The 15,979-nt window shown below is 51.0% G+C and overlaps 6 protein-coding genes across 6 annotated transcripts; 3 read left to right on the top strand and 3 right to left on the bottom strand.

Moving 5' to 3' along the window:
• Window positions 1–500: 500 nt before the first annotated feature.
• Window positions 501–1,673, top strand: COCMIDRAFT_85671 (carbohydrate esterase family 15 protein; the record flags this gene model as incomplete). The annotated part of the gene is made up of 1 exon (XM_007686249.1): window positions 501–1,673. The coding sequence occupies one exon, from the start codon at window positions 501–503 to the stop codon at window positions 1,671–1,673; it is 1,173 nt and encodes a 390-aa protein (XP_007684439.1).
• Window positions 1,674–2,892: 1,219 nt separating this feature from the next.
• COCMIDRAFT_2106 (uncharacterized protein) lies at window positions 2,893–7,160 on the top strand (the record flags this gene model as incomplete). Its single annotated transcript, XM_007686188.1, has 2 exons — window positions 2,893–2,982; window positions 3,078–7,160. 2 exons carry the CDS (start codon window positions 2,893–2,895, stop codon window positions 7,158–7,160), a joined length of 4,173 nt encoding a protein of 1,390 aa, XP_007684378.1.
• A 784-nt stretch (window positions 7,161–7,944) lies between these two features.
• COCMIDRAFT_23222 (uncharacterized protein) lies at window positions 7,945–8,856 on the bottom strand (the record flags this gene model as incomplete). Its single annotated transcript, XM_007686205.1, has 3 exons — window positions 7,945–8,234; window positions 8,291–8,477; window positions 8,554–8,856. 3 exons carry the CDS (start codon window positions 8,854–8,856, stop codon window positions 7,945–7,947), a joined length of 780 nt encoding a protein of 259 aa, XP_007684395.1.
• A 205-nt stretch (window positions 8,857–9,061) lies between these two features.
• COCMIDRAFT_2104 (uncharacterized protein) lies at window positions 9,062–9,961 on the top strand (the record flags this gene model as incomplete). Its single annotated transcript, XM_007686187.1, has 1 exon — window positions 9,062–9,961. One exon carries the CDS (start codon window positions 9,062–9,064, stop codon window positions 9,959–9,961), a length of 900 nt encoding a protein of 299 aa, XP_007684377.1.
• Window positions 9,962–15,127: 5,166 nt separating this feature from the next.
• COCMIDRAFT_85792 (uncharacterized protein) lies at window positions 15,128–15,534 on the bottom strand (the record flags this gene model as incomplete). Its single annotated transcript, XM_007686248.1, has 2 exons — window positions 15,128–15,168; window positions 15,219–15,534. Coding segments are annotated over 2 exons (357 nt in total), but the record flags the coding sequence as incomplete, so codon positions are not given.
• A 48-nt stretch (window positions 15,535–15,582) lies between these two features.
• Window positions 15,583–15,853, bottom strand: COCMIDRAFT_33510 (uncharacterized protein; the record flags this gene model as incomplete). The annotated part of the gene is made up of 2 exons (XM_007686219.1): window positions 15,583–15,734; window positions 15,769–15,853. The coding sequence occupies 2 exons, from the start codon at window positions 15,851–15,853 to the stop codon at window positions 15,583–15,585; spliced, it is 237 nt and encodes a 78-aa protein (XP_007684409.1).
• Window positions 15,854–15,979: the final 126 nt, after the last annotated feature.

The following is a 15,979-nucleotide window of genomic DNA, read 5'->3' as shown; positions in this document are numbered from 1 at the left end:
AGGGGCATTATGCAAAATGCATGCTATCTACATAGGTCTTCAACACCCGCATCTGAGAACATGTCAAGTGGAGACACTTCCCTTTCGGGAAAACTGTTAGCCAAGGATGCTAAAGTGCAAGTCCGCCCCCCTCACGGCTCAAGGGAGTTTTTACATTCCAATGGAAGACTGCAGATATAGATGGCGTTGTTGGTTTTTCCATCATTCAAGAGACAGATCCTGCACAACTCGCACCCAGGCTTCCCCCCATGTCACCTACCACGGTTTCGCATTTACGCGACAGTAAAAATCGCCATGGACAGGCAACGAGACGTGTATTCTTAATTACATCGTATTAACTGTGCATGATCTGCTCATTTCTATCGCTTCGTTTAAAATCATCAACTTCCTGCGGGGATGTGGAGTGTTTGTGGAGCGAATAGTCAATATATAATAGACAGAGGCTCTCGAAAATGCCTGCGTCCAGAGAAAACCTGTCTTGAGCACCCTCAGAATTCAATATGAAGTACTCAATCGCCCTCTCACTCCTTTCTAGTGCCGTCCTTGTCACGCCTCTGCTTCAGCAACGCCAAGAGGCAACATGCGCCGTCCCATCGACTTTTCCTAGCACCGCCAACTCCAAACTGCCGAATCCCTTCAAGTTCTTCGACGGAAGATCTGTTGTCACAAAAGAAGACTTTGCGTGCAAGAACAAAGAAGTCAGTGCAGCCTTGCAGAACCAAGAGCTTGGTGATTTCCCCAAGAAGCCTTCGACTGTCACTGCTAGCTTCTCAGGAACATCCCTCTCTATCACATCAAGTGAGGGCGGAAAATCCGTCTCGTTCTCTGTCTCAATCAAGAAACCCAGTGGAAGTGGTCCCTTCCCCGCCATTATCGCCTATGGCGCTCCCAGTATCCCCATCCCCAGCCAGGTCGCTACCATCACCTTCAACAACGATGAGATCGCTCAGCAGCAGAGTCAAAGCAGTCGTGGAAAAGGCAAATTTTATGATATGTACGGCTCCAGCCACAGTGCAGGTGCTCTTACTGCCTGGGCCTGGGGTGTCGATCGTATCATAGATGCTCTCGAGGCGACTCCTGGTGCCGGCATTGACCCCAAGCGCGTCGGGGTTACTGGATGCTCCCGGAACGGCAAGGGTGCATTTGTTGCCGCCGCCCTCGTTGACCGTATCGCACTCGGGCTACCTCAAGAATCCGGATCTGGCGGTGCTGCCTGTTGGCGCATTTCTGACTCGGAGAAGGCCAAGGGCAAGAACATCCAGACATCTGGCCAGATTGTCACCGAGAATGTTTGGTTCTCTCCCAGATTCAATGCATTTAGCACACGGTCCAACACACTCGCTACCGACCACCATCAGCTTGCAGGTATGGTTGCTCCTCGCGGCCTGCTCGTTATAGAGAACGAAATCGATTGGCTGGGCCCGGTTGCGACAACGGCTTGCATGAAGGCTGGTCGCCTCATCTACAGGGCTCTTGGTGTACCGGACAACATGGGTTTCACAGGCTCTGGCAACCACAACCACTGCCAGTTTCCATCCAACCAGCAGGCTGATCTGACTGCCTTTATAAACAAATTTCTGTTAAACCAGAGTGCCAATACTAATATCGAAAAGGGCCCGTCCGGTGCCGATGTTGCGACATACATCGACTGGACCACACCTACGCTCACTTAGGATGCACGGATGTGAATTCGGATGGCTATGGCTGAGGCTGGGGATATGAATGTATTCATGTAGATCAGTCCAGAATTTAATGGCCATTTTCGCAAAGTTAACAACATTCTTCCCACAGCCAAATACTGGGTGCCGAGAGCTTGGTCAGCTGCAATATCGGGAGTGTGGGATAAGCAGCATTTCTTGGCAAACGCCACCTGACGACAGAGGAGGGAAAGGGTATCAAAAAAACCAAAAGTCGCGTTTTTGTATGCTCAGGCGATATATTTTGATGAAGGAATGGACGGTGATGCACACGGTGTGTCACGCTGTCGCGCAGGGCAGATTTTGAGATCTCACCACCAAGGCTCATCTGGCTGGTGAAGTGACTATAAGGAGTGTGATAGAGGACGAGGGCACGCAGGAAGCGTGCAAGGGCCCCTGTGAGTAGATATGCTCTTACCACCAGGTCAGTGGAGCGTGGAACGAAGAGTTTGATGTTCGGCTGGGCCGTGTGGTAACAAGTTTGGAGGGGTCGTGGACGTGGCACTCCACTCGTTCCTTGCGCCTCCGAAGCGGTGGCTCATTTCGGCACTAGCCCACGTCAAGCGCGTTGTTTGTCTTCAACCCCACAATCCCGACGTGCAGTGAGCGTGAGCGTGAACAGGGCGATTGAAATCAAGTCGAAGAGTCGCAGCGACGACACCCTCACCATACAGCCGCCACGCCCACTCGCATCCTTATCACATGACCCCGCCAAGCCGCTAACTCCCTTTGCGCGCGGACAAACGCTCAGGCTAGAGAGACCTCGCAGACGTTCACCACCCATCCCGATATCACCAAGACTTGCGCCCGCATCTCTCCATCCCCGCAACACGCTGTTCCTGACGCGTACTGCGGTCTCTGGCCCTTTTTGAGTGCGCCCGCGCCCCTGCCACCCGCCACTCGCAAATTGCGCGCTCCGCTTCAGCCTCCTGGAACGACGCGACTCTGCGACGGGCGGACTCCCGAGAGTCTCTCATCGGCCTCATCCTCAAAAGGGCTTCTCTCACCACCACTCCCCCCGATAATGTCATAGAACACCGCTACACGCGCCACAACACACCCCTCGACTGTCGTTCCCTCATACTTGCGCGAGCTCCGGCGCCCAGACCACGTGCGGCGACCGCGTCTCAGACCTGACATCTTGTCGTCAACCCTCGATTGCGCATCTGCACAAACACCGTGACCGCAGCCCACCATGGCTTCAGTCCAGACTAACCCTGAGATGCCCGGCCAGGGCCAGCTCCCGGCAAACATCACCCGCGAGCAGATTCAGCATGTCTTCCAGGTACGTACTTCACCCGCGACAGCTCGAGTCCACCAGCCATCACACTCTCATACCCATTCTCACCCGCATGTCGGCTTTGCTAACACCGTCTCTAGCGTTACACTGCGATGAAGCAACAAGGCGTCTCCGAATCCAATCCCGAGTTCATCAAGGCGCGCAACCTCCTCACAATGGTTCAGAAGCAGAATCAGTATCAGCAGCAACAGAAGATGCTCCGACAACAGCAGATGCAGCAGCGTCAGCAAGGCCAGGTGGATCCACAGGCTCTGCTACAAAACGGCGCTGCCACGGGCATGCTTAATGGTGCAAAGCCAGTTGCGCCTGTTGACGGAAAACCTGCCGTATCTGCACCAAACTCAACCGGACCAACGTCTACAATGCAGATTGCAACTGCTGGAGGACAGGCTCCTTCAGTTGATGGACACACACCTACATCGGCCAACAATGCTTCGATGGCACTGTCCAAAGATCAGCTGCTGATGCTACGTGCTCAGATTGGAGCCTTCAAACATCTCTCCAAGGGTCTCCCTCTGCCTTCAAATATGCAGCAACAAATCTTTGGCCACCACCAGACAAAGAAACCTCAGAATGCCGCTGAAGCCGTGGCAGCTGCTTCTCAGATGCTCGACAACGCGACCCGCGCCGGCAGCACCTCAAGTGCTGTGGGTGGCGCTGTGCAAGAGACTCGTACCCTTCCTCGTCTTCCGGATACCTTCATAGACCCCTGGAGTAGCGAAGTCTTCCGGGACGTAAACTACATCTCCCACACGCAACGCAAGAACCGACCCTACCTTGCGACAATTATGCCACAAGGCGTCGACATCAATGCCGTACAGCAGAGCATGGAAGAATTGCGCAAGGAGCGCGAGATCCTTCTCTACAACCGCCTCACGGCGAGAAAAGCAGAATTGGAGAAGATGCATGCAAACATCGGCTCATGGGATACTAGCAAGACCGACACTCCCGAAGATGACGGAAAGGTCAAGTTGGCTCTTGTTATTGAGCAGAAGAAACTGAACCTGCTTGAGAAGCAACGCAAATTGCGCAGAGAAATCGCCCAGCAAATGATTCACGCCGACAACCTCGCCATGACTGCTAACCGAACCGTTTACCGCCGCCTCAAGAAGCAATCGATGCGCGAAGCCCGTCTCACCGAGAAGCTCGAGAAGCAGCAACGCGATGCGCGTGAGACCAAGGAAAAGAAGAAGCACCACGAGTTCATCGATGCCATCCGGAAGCATCGCACCGAACTACAAGAATCTGGCGCGGCTCAGCGAATGCGTCTGCAGAAGCTCGGCCGTACCATGGTTTCGACCCACCAGAACATCGAGAAGGAAGAACAGAAGCGTATCGAGCGAACAGCCAAGCAGCGTCTGCAGGCGCTCAAGTCCAACGACGAAGAGACTTACCTCAAACTCTTGGGCCAAGCCAAGGATACTCGTATTTCGCACCTTCTCAAGCAGACCGATGGATTCTTGAAGCAGCTTGCAAACTCTGTCAAGGCACAGCAGCGATCTGCAAACAACTCCTACGAGCCTGAGGAGGAGAGCAGCAGTGACGAGTCCGACGACGAAGACCGACCGGGCAAGAGAAAGACTGACTACTACGAGATTGCTCACCGCATCAAGGAGGAGGTCACTGAACAGGCCACCAACCTGGTCGGAGGTACACTCAAGGAATACCAACTCAAGGGTCTACAGTGGATGATATCCCTGTACAACAACAACTTGAATGGTATTCTTGCAGACGAAATGGGTCTCGGAAAAACCATTCAGACAATCAGTTTGATCACATACCTGATCGAGAAGAAGCGACAACCTGGCCCTTACCTTGTTATTGTTCCCTTGAGTACGCTTACCAACTGGACCAACGAGTTCGAGAAGTGGGCGCCAAGCGTTAGTAAGATCGTGTACAAGGGTCCTCCGAACGCGCGTAAGCAGTACCAGCAACAGATTCGTTGGGGTCAGTTTCAGGTGCTGCTCACCACGTACGAGTTTATCATCAAGGACAGACCAATTCTCAGCAAGATCAAGTGGGTTCACATGATTGTCGACGAAGGTCACCGTATGAAGAACGCTGGTTCCAAGCTCAGCATGACCATCACACAATACTACTCAACGCGGTATCGACTCATTCTGACAGGTACGCCCCTGCAGAACAACCTCACTGAACTTTGGGCTATGCTCAACTTCGTTCTTCCTACCATCTTCAAGTCGGCTACGTCGTTCGACGAGTGGTTCAACACGCCATTTGCAAATACCGGAGGTCAAGATAAGATGGAGCTCACCGAAGAAGAGCAGCTGCTCGTTATTCGTCGTCTGCACAAGGTTCTTAGGCCTTTCTTGCTCCGACGTCTGAAGCGCGATGTCGAGAAGGACCTCCCGGACAAGACCGAACGTGTGATCAAGTGCAACTTCTCCACCCTTCAAGCGAAGCTGTACAAGCAACTCGTCACTCACAACCGCCTCATGGTCAGCGATGGCAAAGGTGGAAAGACTGGTATGCGTGGTTTGAGCAATATGCTTATGCAGCTGCGAAAGCTCTGCAACCATCCTTTCGTCTTTGAGGAGGTTGAGGATGTCATGAACCCCACAAAAGGCACTAATGATCTCCTGTGGCGTTCAGCTGGTAAATTTGAGCTTTTGGATCGAATCTTGCCCAAGTTCCAGGCCACCGGTCATCGTGTTCTCATGTTCTTCCAGATGACGCAGATCATGAACATCATGGAGGATTACCTACGGCTTAGGGGCATGCAATATCTGCGGTTGGACGGTGCGACAAAAGCAGACGATCGTTCAGACTTGCTGAGGCTGTTCAACGCGCCCGATTCGCCCTACTTCTGTTTCCTACTATCTACACGTGCTGGTGGTCTCGGTCTCAATCTTCAGACTGCTGATACCGTCATCATTTACGACTCAGATTGGAATCCTCATCAAGATTTGCAAGCCCAAGATCGTGCCCATCGTATTGGTCAGAAGAACGAGGTCCGCATTCTGCGTCTGATTACGTCCAACTCGGTAGAAGAGAAGATTCTCGAGCGAGCCAACTACAAGTTGGACATGGATGGCAAGGTCATTCAAGCTGGTAAATTCGACAACAAGTCCAAAGATGACGAACGAGACGCCATGTTGCGTATCATGTTGGAATCTGCTGAAGCCGCCGAAAGCCTTGAACAAGAGGAAATGGACGATGACGACCTGAACCAGATCATGATGCGACACGAGGATGAGTTGGCGATATTCCAGGAAATGGACCGAAAGCGTATTGCCGAGGATCCATACGGCCCTGGTAAGCCTCTAGGTCGTTTGATTGGCGAGAGCGAACTGCCAGATATCTACCTGAACGAAGAGGCACCCATCGTTGACGAAAAGGACGATACGCCTGCTGGCCGTGGTGCTCGAGAGCGTACACGGGTCAAGTATGACGACGGTCTGACGGAAGAGCAGTGGCTGGAGGCTGTTGACAACGACGATGATTCAATAGAAGCAGCTATTGCCCGCAAGGAGGCGAAGATGGCCAAACGGGGTAGGAACAAGGGTGGGCGGGGCGATGAGGAGTCGCCAGCACCATCACGTGCCAGTTCCGAGGAGCCTGCACCCAAGAAGCGAGGCCGTAAGCCAAAGGCTGAGAAGCGCAAAGCAGATGAAGCCTCACTCGACGTTGAACCTACACCACGGAAACGCGGACGGCCAGCGCCTAGCAAAGACATGTTGCAGCCTGAGCAGCGAGCATCTCTTCAAAAGATTGTTAACGTCATTTACGAAGCGCTCAACGATCTCGAAGAAGAGTCGCCAGATCCCAACATTCCAAATCGCGGCATTATCGACCCCTTCATTGAGCTACCAGACAAATGGGATTATCCAGACTACTACCAACTGATCAAGAATCCCATCTGCATGAAGCAGATTGAGAAGAAGATCAACAAGAAGGAGTATCAGTCTGTCAAGCAGTTCCGTCAAGATCTGGGCTTGCTCTGCAACAACTGCCGGACCTACAACGAGGACACGTCACTGTTGTTTGCGGATGCCAATCTCATTGAGCAGACTGCGCTCGACAAGCTGAAGGAGGTGACGGCAGAGTATCCAGAATGGCAAGATTATGATGATGGAAGCAGTGTTCAAGGGGGCCCTAGCACGGCAATGACGAGCGCGGTTGGCACACCGCGGGCTGGAGTTTGAAAGGAAAGATGGTACGTTAATACTTGAGCAATATATACTCTTTTTTATCTCCCACACATTTGCTGACTCACCTCCCCAGATGAAACGGGCATAATTTTCATACACGTAGCTCCTCCCCATGTTCCCAGCTCGATATCCCAACGTGCTTTTTTCCGATTCTATTACACTTTTCTCTCCATGTCGTTACTCCCTCTCTCCCTTGAGACTTTACACGCGTGGAACGTATCGTTTTTGCCAAGACGGACCTCTGGGTGACACAGCACATACAATTAAACCAAAACAAAAAAAAGGGCAGAGGAAAGAACAGAGTGTTCCGGGCAAAATCCTACGACGCTGAACACGTTTTTCTTCTTCTTTTGCACGAGAACGGGCGCAATAAACTGCTTTTTTTATTCACTTTCCAAGCTCATGGGTGGTGGAAACAGGAATGAAGGGGAGCTGCTTTGGTACGCTTTGACTGAGTGACACGATTCTATAGGGGGGTTTTACTGGGAGGAGGAGCAGCAAGGATGGGGGAATTTGGGAGTTTTTTTTCTCTTTCTTCTCTTCAATGGAGTTTTTGATTGCATGGCTACTTGTAGGCTGTCTGTTTCTTTTCAAAGGTAGCTTTTGTAGCCTCCGTCTCTTTTTCTGTGGACCACGAGGCTTTCAGCGTCTTTTGAGGTTCTAGAGTGATAAGAAAAGAGAATGTATTATATTTGCAAATTCCCTTGGTGTAGTGATATTTGCGTGTATATGAGTGATGCGTCTTCTCTAGATGTTCTGAGTCGGAAGCATACTGGCTTTACGACTGCTGTGCGGCGTTCCACTTTACGCAGTCTCCGAATCTGACGCTGGAACCGCCGAAAATGTCGAGGGCGCTGCCAATGGTCAGATCGACCTTGCCGTTGCTGAGCTTCTTTACGAGCTCCAGGTCGTCGAGTGAGCGGCCTCCGCCTGCATACGTGACGGGTATGCTGCACCACTCTGCTAGCTTTGCAACGAGTTCGTGGTCAATGCCTCGCTGTAGGCCTTCGACGTCTGCGGCGTGGATGAGGAATTCGCTGCAGTGAGGTTCGAGGAGGGCTATCGACTCTGTACTTTTCCATCAGCTTCAAGTGAATGTCGGTTAGGGAAAATTCAAATCGGACCTTTATTCAGCTCAAAGTCTGTAATTGTCTGCCATTTGTTTGTCGCAACGAACCACTTATCATCTTTCCTCCGGCACGACAAATCAATGACGAGTTTAGATTTGTCATTACCAAGGGCCTTCAACACAGCTTGCAGCCGGTCCATGGAGAATGTTGACGAGGGAAAAAGGTACGATGTTATAATCACCTACTGCGGTTCCATTAGCCTTAGGATCTATACTGAAATCCCCGTTCCTCTGGCCAATTGCGTATATAGCGCTCACCTTGTCCGCGCCTTTGGCAATCCACTCTGCTGCGTTTTGCTCGGTGATGCCACCGCCAACTTGCATGCCGCCTTTCCATGCCTCGAGCGCTTCTTGCGCTGCTTGATCGTTACCAGGGCCTAGCATTATGACGTGTGCGCCGGTCAGGTCGTGTTTTTTGTAGAGGTCGGCGTAGAATGCTGAGGGGTGCGAGGATGTCCAATTGGTTTTTAGTTCATCGGGTGTCGTGGTGTTGAGCGTGCCGCCGACAATTTGCTTGACGCTGCCGGCGTGGAGGTCGATACAGGGACGGAAGCGCGTCATGGTGTGTTTGCGAGTATCAAAAAAAGGTGAATTGGATATGTTCCGCTTGGTGTTGCGGGGGAGGGGTTCATAGAGACGGAGGTCCGAACCGAATTTGGCGCTAGTGAGGTCCCTTGCTCGAAACTTTTTGAGATTCTATCGCAACCGCGTCGCATTGTCATTACCGTCTTCTCAGAGCTAAACCACGACACCTCACGATACAATTATGGCGCCAGCACTTGGAAAGCGAAAACGCGTCACACGCGCAGAACTCGAGCAAGAATCGCGGTCACCATCGCCTTCGTCAGACTCGAGTGACGACTCTGGTGCAGAGGATCTCCAAGCAGTATTCCGGCGCGCGTTCGAAGCAAAATTTAAGCCTCTCCCGACAGAGCCCAAGAAACCCAAGATTGAAGAGGCCCCTGTACAGGAGGATGAGGAAGAAGAAGACGAGGAAGAGTCCGACTGGTCAGGCATCAGCGACCACGAAAATGACGTCGAAGTAGTCGAATACCATGATCCCCATCGCGAACTTGACGACACCGAGCGCGCAGAAATGAAAGCCTTCATGTCCTCCAAACCGCCTACCTCGGCCTCGAAATCTATCAGTACCCCATCATCCCAGAAGAGAAACAAGAAAACCGACGACACCGACACAACCGAAGCCTCAAATCTCAAAAACGATCTCGCGCTCCAGAAACTACTCCGAGAATCCCACCTCCTCTCTGCCTCTTCCTCCGGAACCTCAACACCCAGCACACTAACCGCCACGGGTGTCGACCGCCATAAATCAATGGACCTACACCTCCAATCCCTTGGCGCAAAGGGCTCCATCTTCACTCAGAAAAAGATGCCCATGGCCCAGCGCAAACATATGGAGCTCAAGGCACGTACAACGGAGGCGAAGCGCAGAGCGGAGGCTAGAGAGGCAGGTATTGTGCTGGAGAGGGAAAACAAAGCGTCGACGGGCAAGAAAGTGGAGAAGAAGAGGGAGAGGGGTGTTGGTGGGCCGAGTATAGGAAAGTTTAGAGGGGGAACGCTGAGTTTGAGTAAGAAGGATGTTAGGAGTATTACTGGGGGTGGAGGAGCTAAGGGGAAGGGCAAGGGGAAGAAGGGAAAGAGGTGAGGTGGTGGTGAAAGTGGAATGATACCCTCGAATTCTATTATGTGCTATTTCACTATCATGGATGGTGCTGGGCTTCTTGCTTGTGTGTCAATTTTTTTTGGCAATGACTGTCATGAGAGCGGGTTATGAGCCGAGATGTTTAGCAATCATGGATGTATGCTATGCTGAAGATGTTGCAGGAAGAAACGGGGGAGTGAAGACGGGAGGATGGTGTCCGATACGCAAAGCAAACGAATCAATCCTCGTAGTATTCTGGGTGATGAAGAGGAGGATAGTGACATGTGGTGATGGGATTTCTGGTGAGAAAAATAGGTCTTGGATTAAATGTGAAAGACAAGGGCAACGTGTTCACGGCCAATTTGGTCGTCTCAAATCGGAATTGCATGGCCATATTGAAGGAGTATGGAATATTTAATGGATATAGGAGCTGGAGGGTATGCTGTCGAGAAGTGAAGGGTGTTACATGCGGTGTTTGTGCTGCATGGTTGTGAAGTATGAAATGATAAAGTGAAGGAGCCATCGCAACAATATTGCAAGGATGAAGATGACAGTGAGAAGCCATGATTATGTTCTTTTCTCCTTCATTGATGTAGTTCCGTACATACAAGAGCATAAGTCCAGATGACTACATGACTATCCTAAATGCGATATATGTGACGATATATAGCCCACGTTCTTCACACGACAAGAAATTCGCGATCACTATGTCAAAATCGACGCTTCTTTGCGTGTATTCTCAAGACACAGAAATAGTAAGACAAGTCCGCAGACGTACAATACGCATGTTAACGCAGGTTTACAATGTTTTGTATGTAGAGAATGTACGGCCTATCATTCGCCAGAGATATCATGTAAAGAACAATTCCTCTCTTTTCTTCTCCATACTTGATCCAACAACTAAAAAAGCACTAATCACAAAAGCAAATAAATTAAGAGATCATATCACCAACCAAATCCCCATTTACGGCTTGTCCCGAAATCGTACTCTACCTCCACTTTCCCACATAATCACATGCCTATGAGAAAGCCATACCCAAAACCCATACTCCACCAGCCTCGCCTTACCCGCATACCTCAATGCACTACCCGCCACCCACTCTCTCCACACCGCGTGGCATACCGCTACACCGTCTTCTCCACAACTGAATAATACCGCAAACATCCTACTCACCGGACACACCAGTTCCACCTCCCCCACCAAACTCCAAACACCATGGTCCCTGCAAGACACTTGCATACACAGGTGTACATACATATACACATACATATACACATACATATACACATACGTATGTATTCCTTGCAGCAACATTATGCGCCCCAGCATGCGCCTTACCGATGAACGACGCCCAACCACATCCCGTAGCGAACCATTGAACATGGACCTTTTACACCGCCAGTTTGCGCGCGCGTTGAAAACCAAACAATCAAAAGACATTTACAATAGCGAGAAACCCACACACCCATCTCAACAAGCCATAAAACAACAAAAATGGCGCGGTAAGAATTTCGTATGTGTGTGTAATGTAGAGCCGAAAGCTCCTGGTCATGTGGTCTGGCACGACGCCGTGCATATCAGCGGTGAATACATGCGAGGACAACGAAGGAAGAAACAGGTGATATCATGTAAGATGCAAGTTGGGAAATGTAACAAGCATGATCCTTAGTTCGGTACCGAAGTACCTATGCTACTCTACTTTGTAAAAGAGCGCAAAAACAAAAACAAAAACAAATAGATAAACAAGGGAGGTTGAGATTAGATGTAACAGCAACACAGTTACTTCACGTGAAGGCCTTGCCAAACGCAAACCACTTCGTTCGTCTCATCCCCACAGAAAAGAAACCTAGAGAGGGACTTGGCTCCAACAGCCCAGTTCTCTCCGCCACAAACGCCTGTCGCGCGAATGCTAAAATGGGAAAGAGGCGAAAGCGAGACGCAGAACAAGAAGAAGAAGAAGAAGAAGAAGAAGGAGAAGGAGAAGGGAAAAAGCAAAAATGAACCAATGATGCTTTTCTTGTCTTATCCCCACACCACCATGACGATGGCATCCAATCAGATGCCGTCATTTTCAGGCACTTGCAAATTTCTGGTACGTAGATCGGAAAGAGTCGAAGATGGAGGGTAAACCTTTTCACCGCTAGTAGAGGAGCAGAGAGAGGGAGGGAGGGAGAGAGAGATAGTGGGGGCGCGCAAAGCACGCAGACATGCATTCAAGCAAGCACAGCATGCAAAGCATGCAGCTATAACGTTAGGCTACCAAACAAAACTTGTTCACGTCCTTGGTTGGCCGGTTGTACCCAGGCTCGTCGCATCAATGTGCCGAGGCGTGCCGCTAAGCGCGGCCGCCGTGCTAGGGGCTGTTGGAACTGTTGAACAGAGAGTTCAGCTCAGCAGGGGGGTTGGGCAGCCGGCGGCGGGGGGAAACGCGGCGGTGGGGAATGGGCGAAGGGGAGAGGGGGGGGAAGGAGGGTGGGAAGAAAGCTACGCTACGTATTAAGCGAGGCGGTTGGTACGGGTAAAGGGCAAGGACGTACATACACACATGTGTAAGCGATAGCTAAGTACGAAGCGCTTGCTTGCATCCTACGTCCCATATGTACATGCGCAACAAGAAAAAGGCCTTTTTTTGGCCTTTGACTACCGGACTGGTTAAAAAAGGGACCCAGGCGAGCGGTACCATGGATTCACGGGCCTGGTAGTGGCGATAATACAAATAGGGAAATTGGAAAACTTGGTGACCAACAGCATCGCAGCGATCATGGGGCCACTCGGCTTTGTCTACGGGCTTTGTCTACGCTATTCTTTGGACATCTCAGGCGGCTGGCAGGGCAATCGAGGGACTTTGTTCCGAGGGTCAGGTGGCCATCGGCGGTACCGATCGCAAGGTGTGTGTGTGTGGGGGGGGAAGTGGGAAAAGGAGGCTATTCTTTTCTTGCCTTGTCTTTGTAAGGATCAGACTTGTTCATCTTGGAATAAAGTTTCTGGATCAGGGTCAGCTGTAGCATGTACGTCCTATGTACGTACCCTAGCCACAAACTCTAAACAGGGGGGAAAAGCGCAAAGGTGTGTGGTATGCAGCAAACAGGGACAGTTTTGACAGGAAACGTCGCAGTGAAGATCTCGTCCGGTGAGGATTCCTTGCCTGCAGCTCGTGTGGGCAAATCGCGTTTTCGTAGGGTAAGGGATGCAGGTATTGGCAGTGGTAGACGAATGGAATGCAGTCGATTTGCGAGCAACGGAATTTTCTGCAGTGAGCCTTGTATACACAGCGTGGATCCCTTCTTCCCCGCTGCTACATACATCTACATGTACATACATGCTTAGTTACTGCATGTCAACGCGCATGCAGCGTGTCATCATCGCTATCTTCTCCACACCCACACACACCCACACGCACGAGTACATACCCGAAGACCTGCGGATTGTACATGTGCGCTTTGCTCTAGTGAGCTGGTGTGGCGCCCATTGTGATCTACAGTCGTTGCGGAAAAGAGTTCCGCGGAGCCCAAGACATAGGAAGGGTACCTGGTCTGTTCAAATATCCAGTTTTATCCAGTCATGTTTCGCCATGTATCTTTTAGGATGTGATTTGCTACCTTTTTCCTTTTCCTTTTGCCTCAAGAGTGGCATACGGCTCTTTCCCGAGGTAGTAAGATGTTGCCCCTGTGCACTCGTACCATGGGATTGCAGCTTGTCCTCGGCAGCCTGAGCAAGACAACGCATCTACCGTAGCACATTGTAACAGGTCTGCTGATTTCGTATATGCTGGTTGTTAGGGATCATGCTTGGGCGTTGTATTCGACCGAACGGTGATGATAACCACGTATGCGATGCAACTCCTGTCATCACATATCTTATGTACGGTCCACGTATACGGATGTATGAAGTGCTGGCATTTTGATGCATTCTTGTACAGCGATATGGTCGTCTCATGTCGTCGTGTATCGTGTATCGGGTGAGCGTGCCGTCATGATGCTGCGGCAGAATCGACGCAGAGCAGATGTATCAGCAAGAAGAGACGTAGAGGTTGCAGAACACAGAGCACCAAGGGTAAGGGTATTGGTCTTGGAGATACCCATGGAAAGTTCCGCTCATGCATGCTCCTTGTGCTCGAAAGCGCGGCCGGTACCATGTGGTGCCTGAAAGACCTGTCTGTCATGAGTATGACGTGATAAGCTTACCGTGTATTTGGGCATTGGACAGCGTCAGAAGAATCGAACAAGGTCATGAGGGGAATTCGAGGTGTTGCGGTTAACGCGTGGGTTCAATGTTGCAGTGACGATTGTAGAGGTGCGCACTGTCACCTGTGTTCTTCCACGTGACTGTCATGTCGAGAGGAATGATGACGTCTGTATGCACAAAACCGCCTTCAGATTCATAGTCAGCCATTGGTAGCAGCGGCCGATGGACTCTCGCGCCAGTCGGCGGTAGGTCTATCAGTCCTTCGTCATCATCAATGTCAAACTTCGCCAAAGCAACTCCACTCACGTTCTCGCCAAGTCGCAGTTCTCTTGTCCCCTATCTTGTTCTCGCTGCTGAGCCACAGTTTTGCATTTGAGTTTTCAGGCTTCCCGTTCTTTTCTGTGTCATATGCAGGCCTCGATCACAGTCACACCACGCCCCGGCTCCCATCATTCCACGAAAACCCACTGTCAGACAGGCACATGCTCATTTATACAGGTGCTGCAGGTACATGCCACTTGTTTCATGTGTAGACTAGTTCCGATGTTCTCCTGCTTCACAGGTACCTGAATTTATTCATCAGGCGTGCTATCAGATGTTGTGTGACCGCCACCATTCTTGCTAGGAAGGTCGGGCATTGCGACTGGAGGTATTTGGAACTATAGAGAATGTCACTGGCGGACTTGGCCGAAGCAATAAACTCGACTTCAATTTTTTTGGGAGATGCGAGTGCGAGATGCAAAGCGCATACGCGATAACGTAACAGTGAAGAAGGGAAATGGATGCATGACGCATCTATGCCTGTGACTCAATTAACGTTGGGCTGGAGTCCAGAAGTGGTGTAGCTTGGACCTGATGAACCTCCGAGTCTGACATGTTGGATGAAGCAGTCGCACGACTGCACGTCGGTCCCAAAACGGCTATGGCTCGTCCCAAGCGGGAAAAGTGGTTACACACAGCCCACGTGCACGGCGTACACTTGGTTAAGTAGCAAGGAATTTGGCAGGGTCGAAGTGGAGGTTTTCTTTACTGTCAAAGTGAGACGTGCATAGACAGTGAGGTGGAGGTCGGTACCAAGATGGTCGAGAGCATAATGTGTGCGCTTGTGAATCAGACCACGATCATCACCTCGCCGACCCAAGACAATCACGATGCCTCCATAGCGCACGGTCTTGTTTCTACATTCTTCAAGGCTCTTGTCATTTACGGTTTGGCATGCTGCAACGAGTATGCATAGGAGATATTGTTCCGCCGCCATACAAACCCTGCATTGTGCGGGAAATTCTCCGGGCAAGTACTGCACAACGACATTGCATGCGGTGCCTGCAATTAATTCAAGAGTCCAAAGGTGGCCGATTTGGCAAGGTGATGGGCGTCGTGTGACTTTTGACGTAGGTTTCAGGCCACAGGTTCGCAGCGCGAGAGTGGAGTTGCAGAGTCATGAACCGAGGAACGGGTACCAACACGGTGTAGTAGTCAACGTCCAAACAAGAAGGAACTGCAGAAGAGTACAGTAGAGTATTGGTAGCTGGGGCCGGGGTGCTGCTAGGATCGGGACGATCGGTGATGGATCGAATGCTGCGAGGAAAGCTTTTGAATTGCAAGCGGTGCATGTTTTCTGAACGGCGCACAACGCATGGAGCAGCTGTTCCCAGCTGCGCAATGCGTTCACAATGCGGAGTTCTGGTGACGACCAAACTGGTTTGCATACTTTGACACTGGCGATGTTTGCGTGGCCTATTCGAGATTGACTTGACCCACCTTTTGTTCGCATTCGCCTTCAGCGCATTCGGTCTCCGTTCTGCCCCGCCTGGGCACGACTCAAATACCTAGTC

This window comes from Bipolaris oryzae (assembly GCF_000523455.1).
Source record: "Bipolaris oryzae ATCC 44560 unplaced genomic scaffold scaffold_17, whole genome shotgun sequence".
Taxonomy (NCBI): Eukaryota; Fungi; Ascomycota; class Dothideomycetes; order Pleosporales; family Pleosporaceae; genus Bipolaris; species Bipolaris oryzae.
Note: the sequence above shows the minus strand (reverse complement) of the source record. Positions and strands in the feature narration are given on the sequence as shown.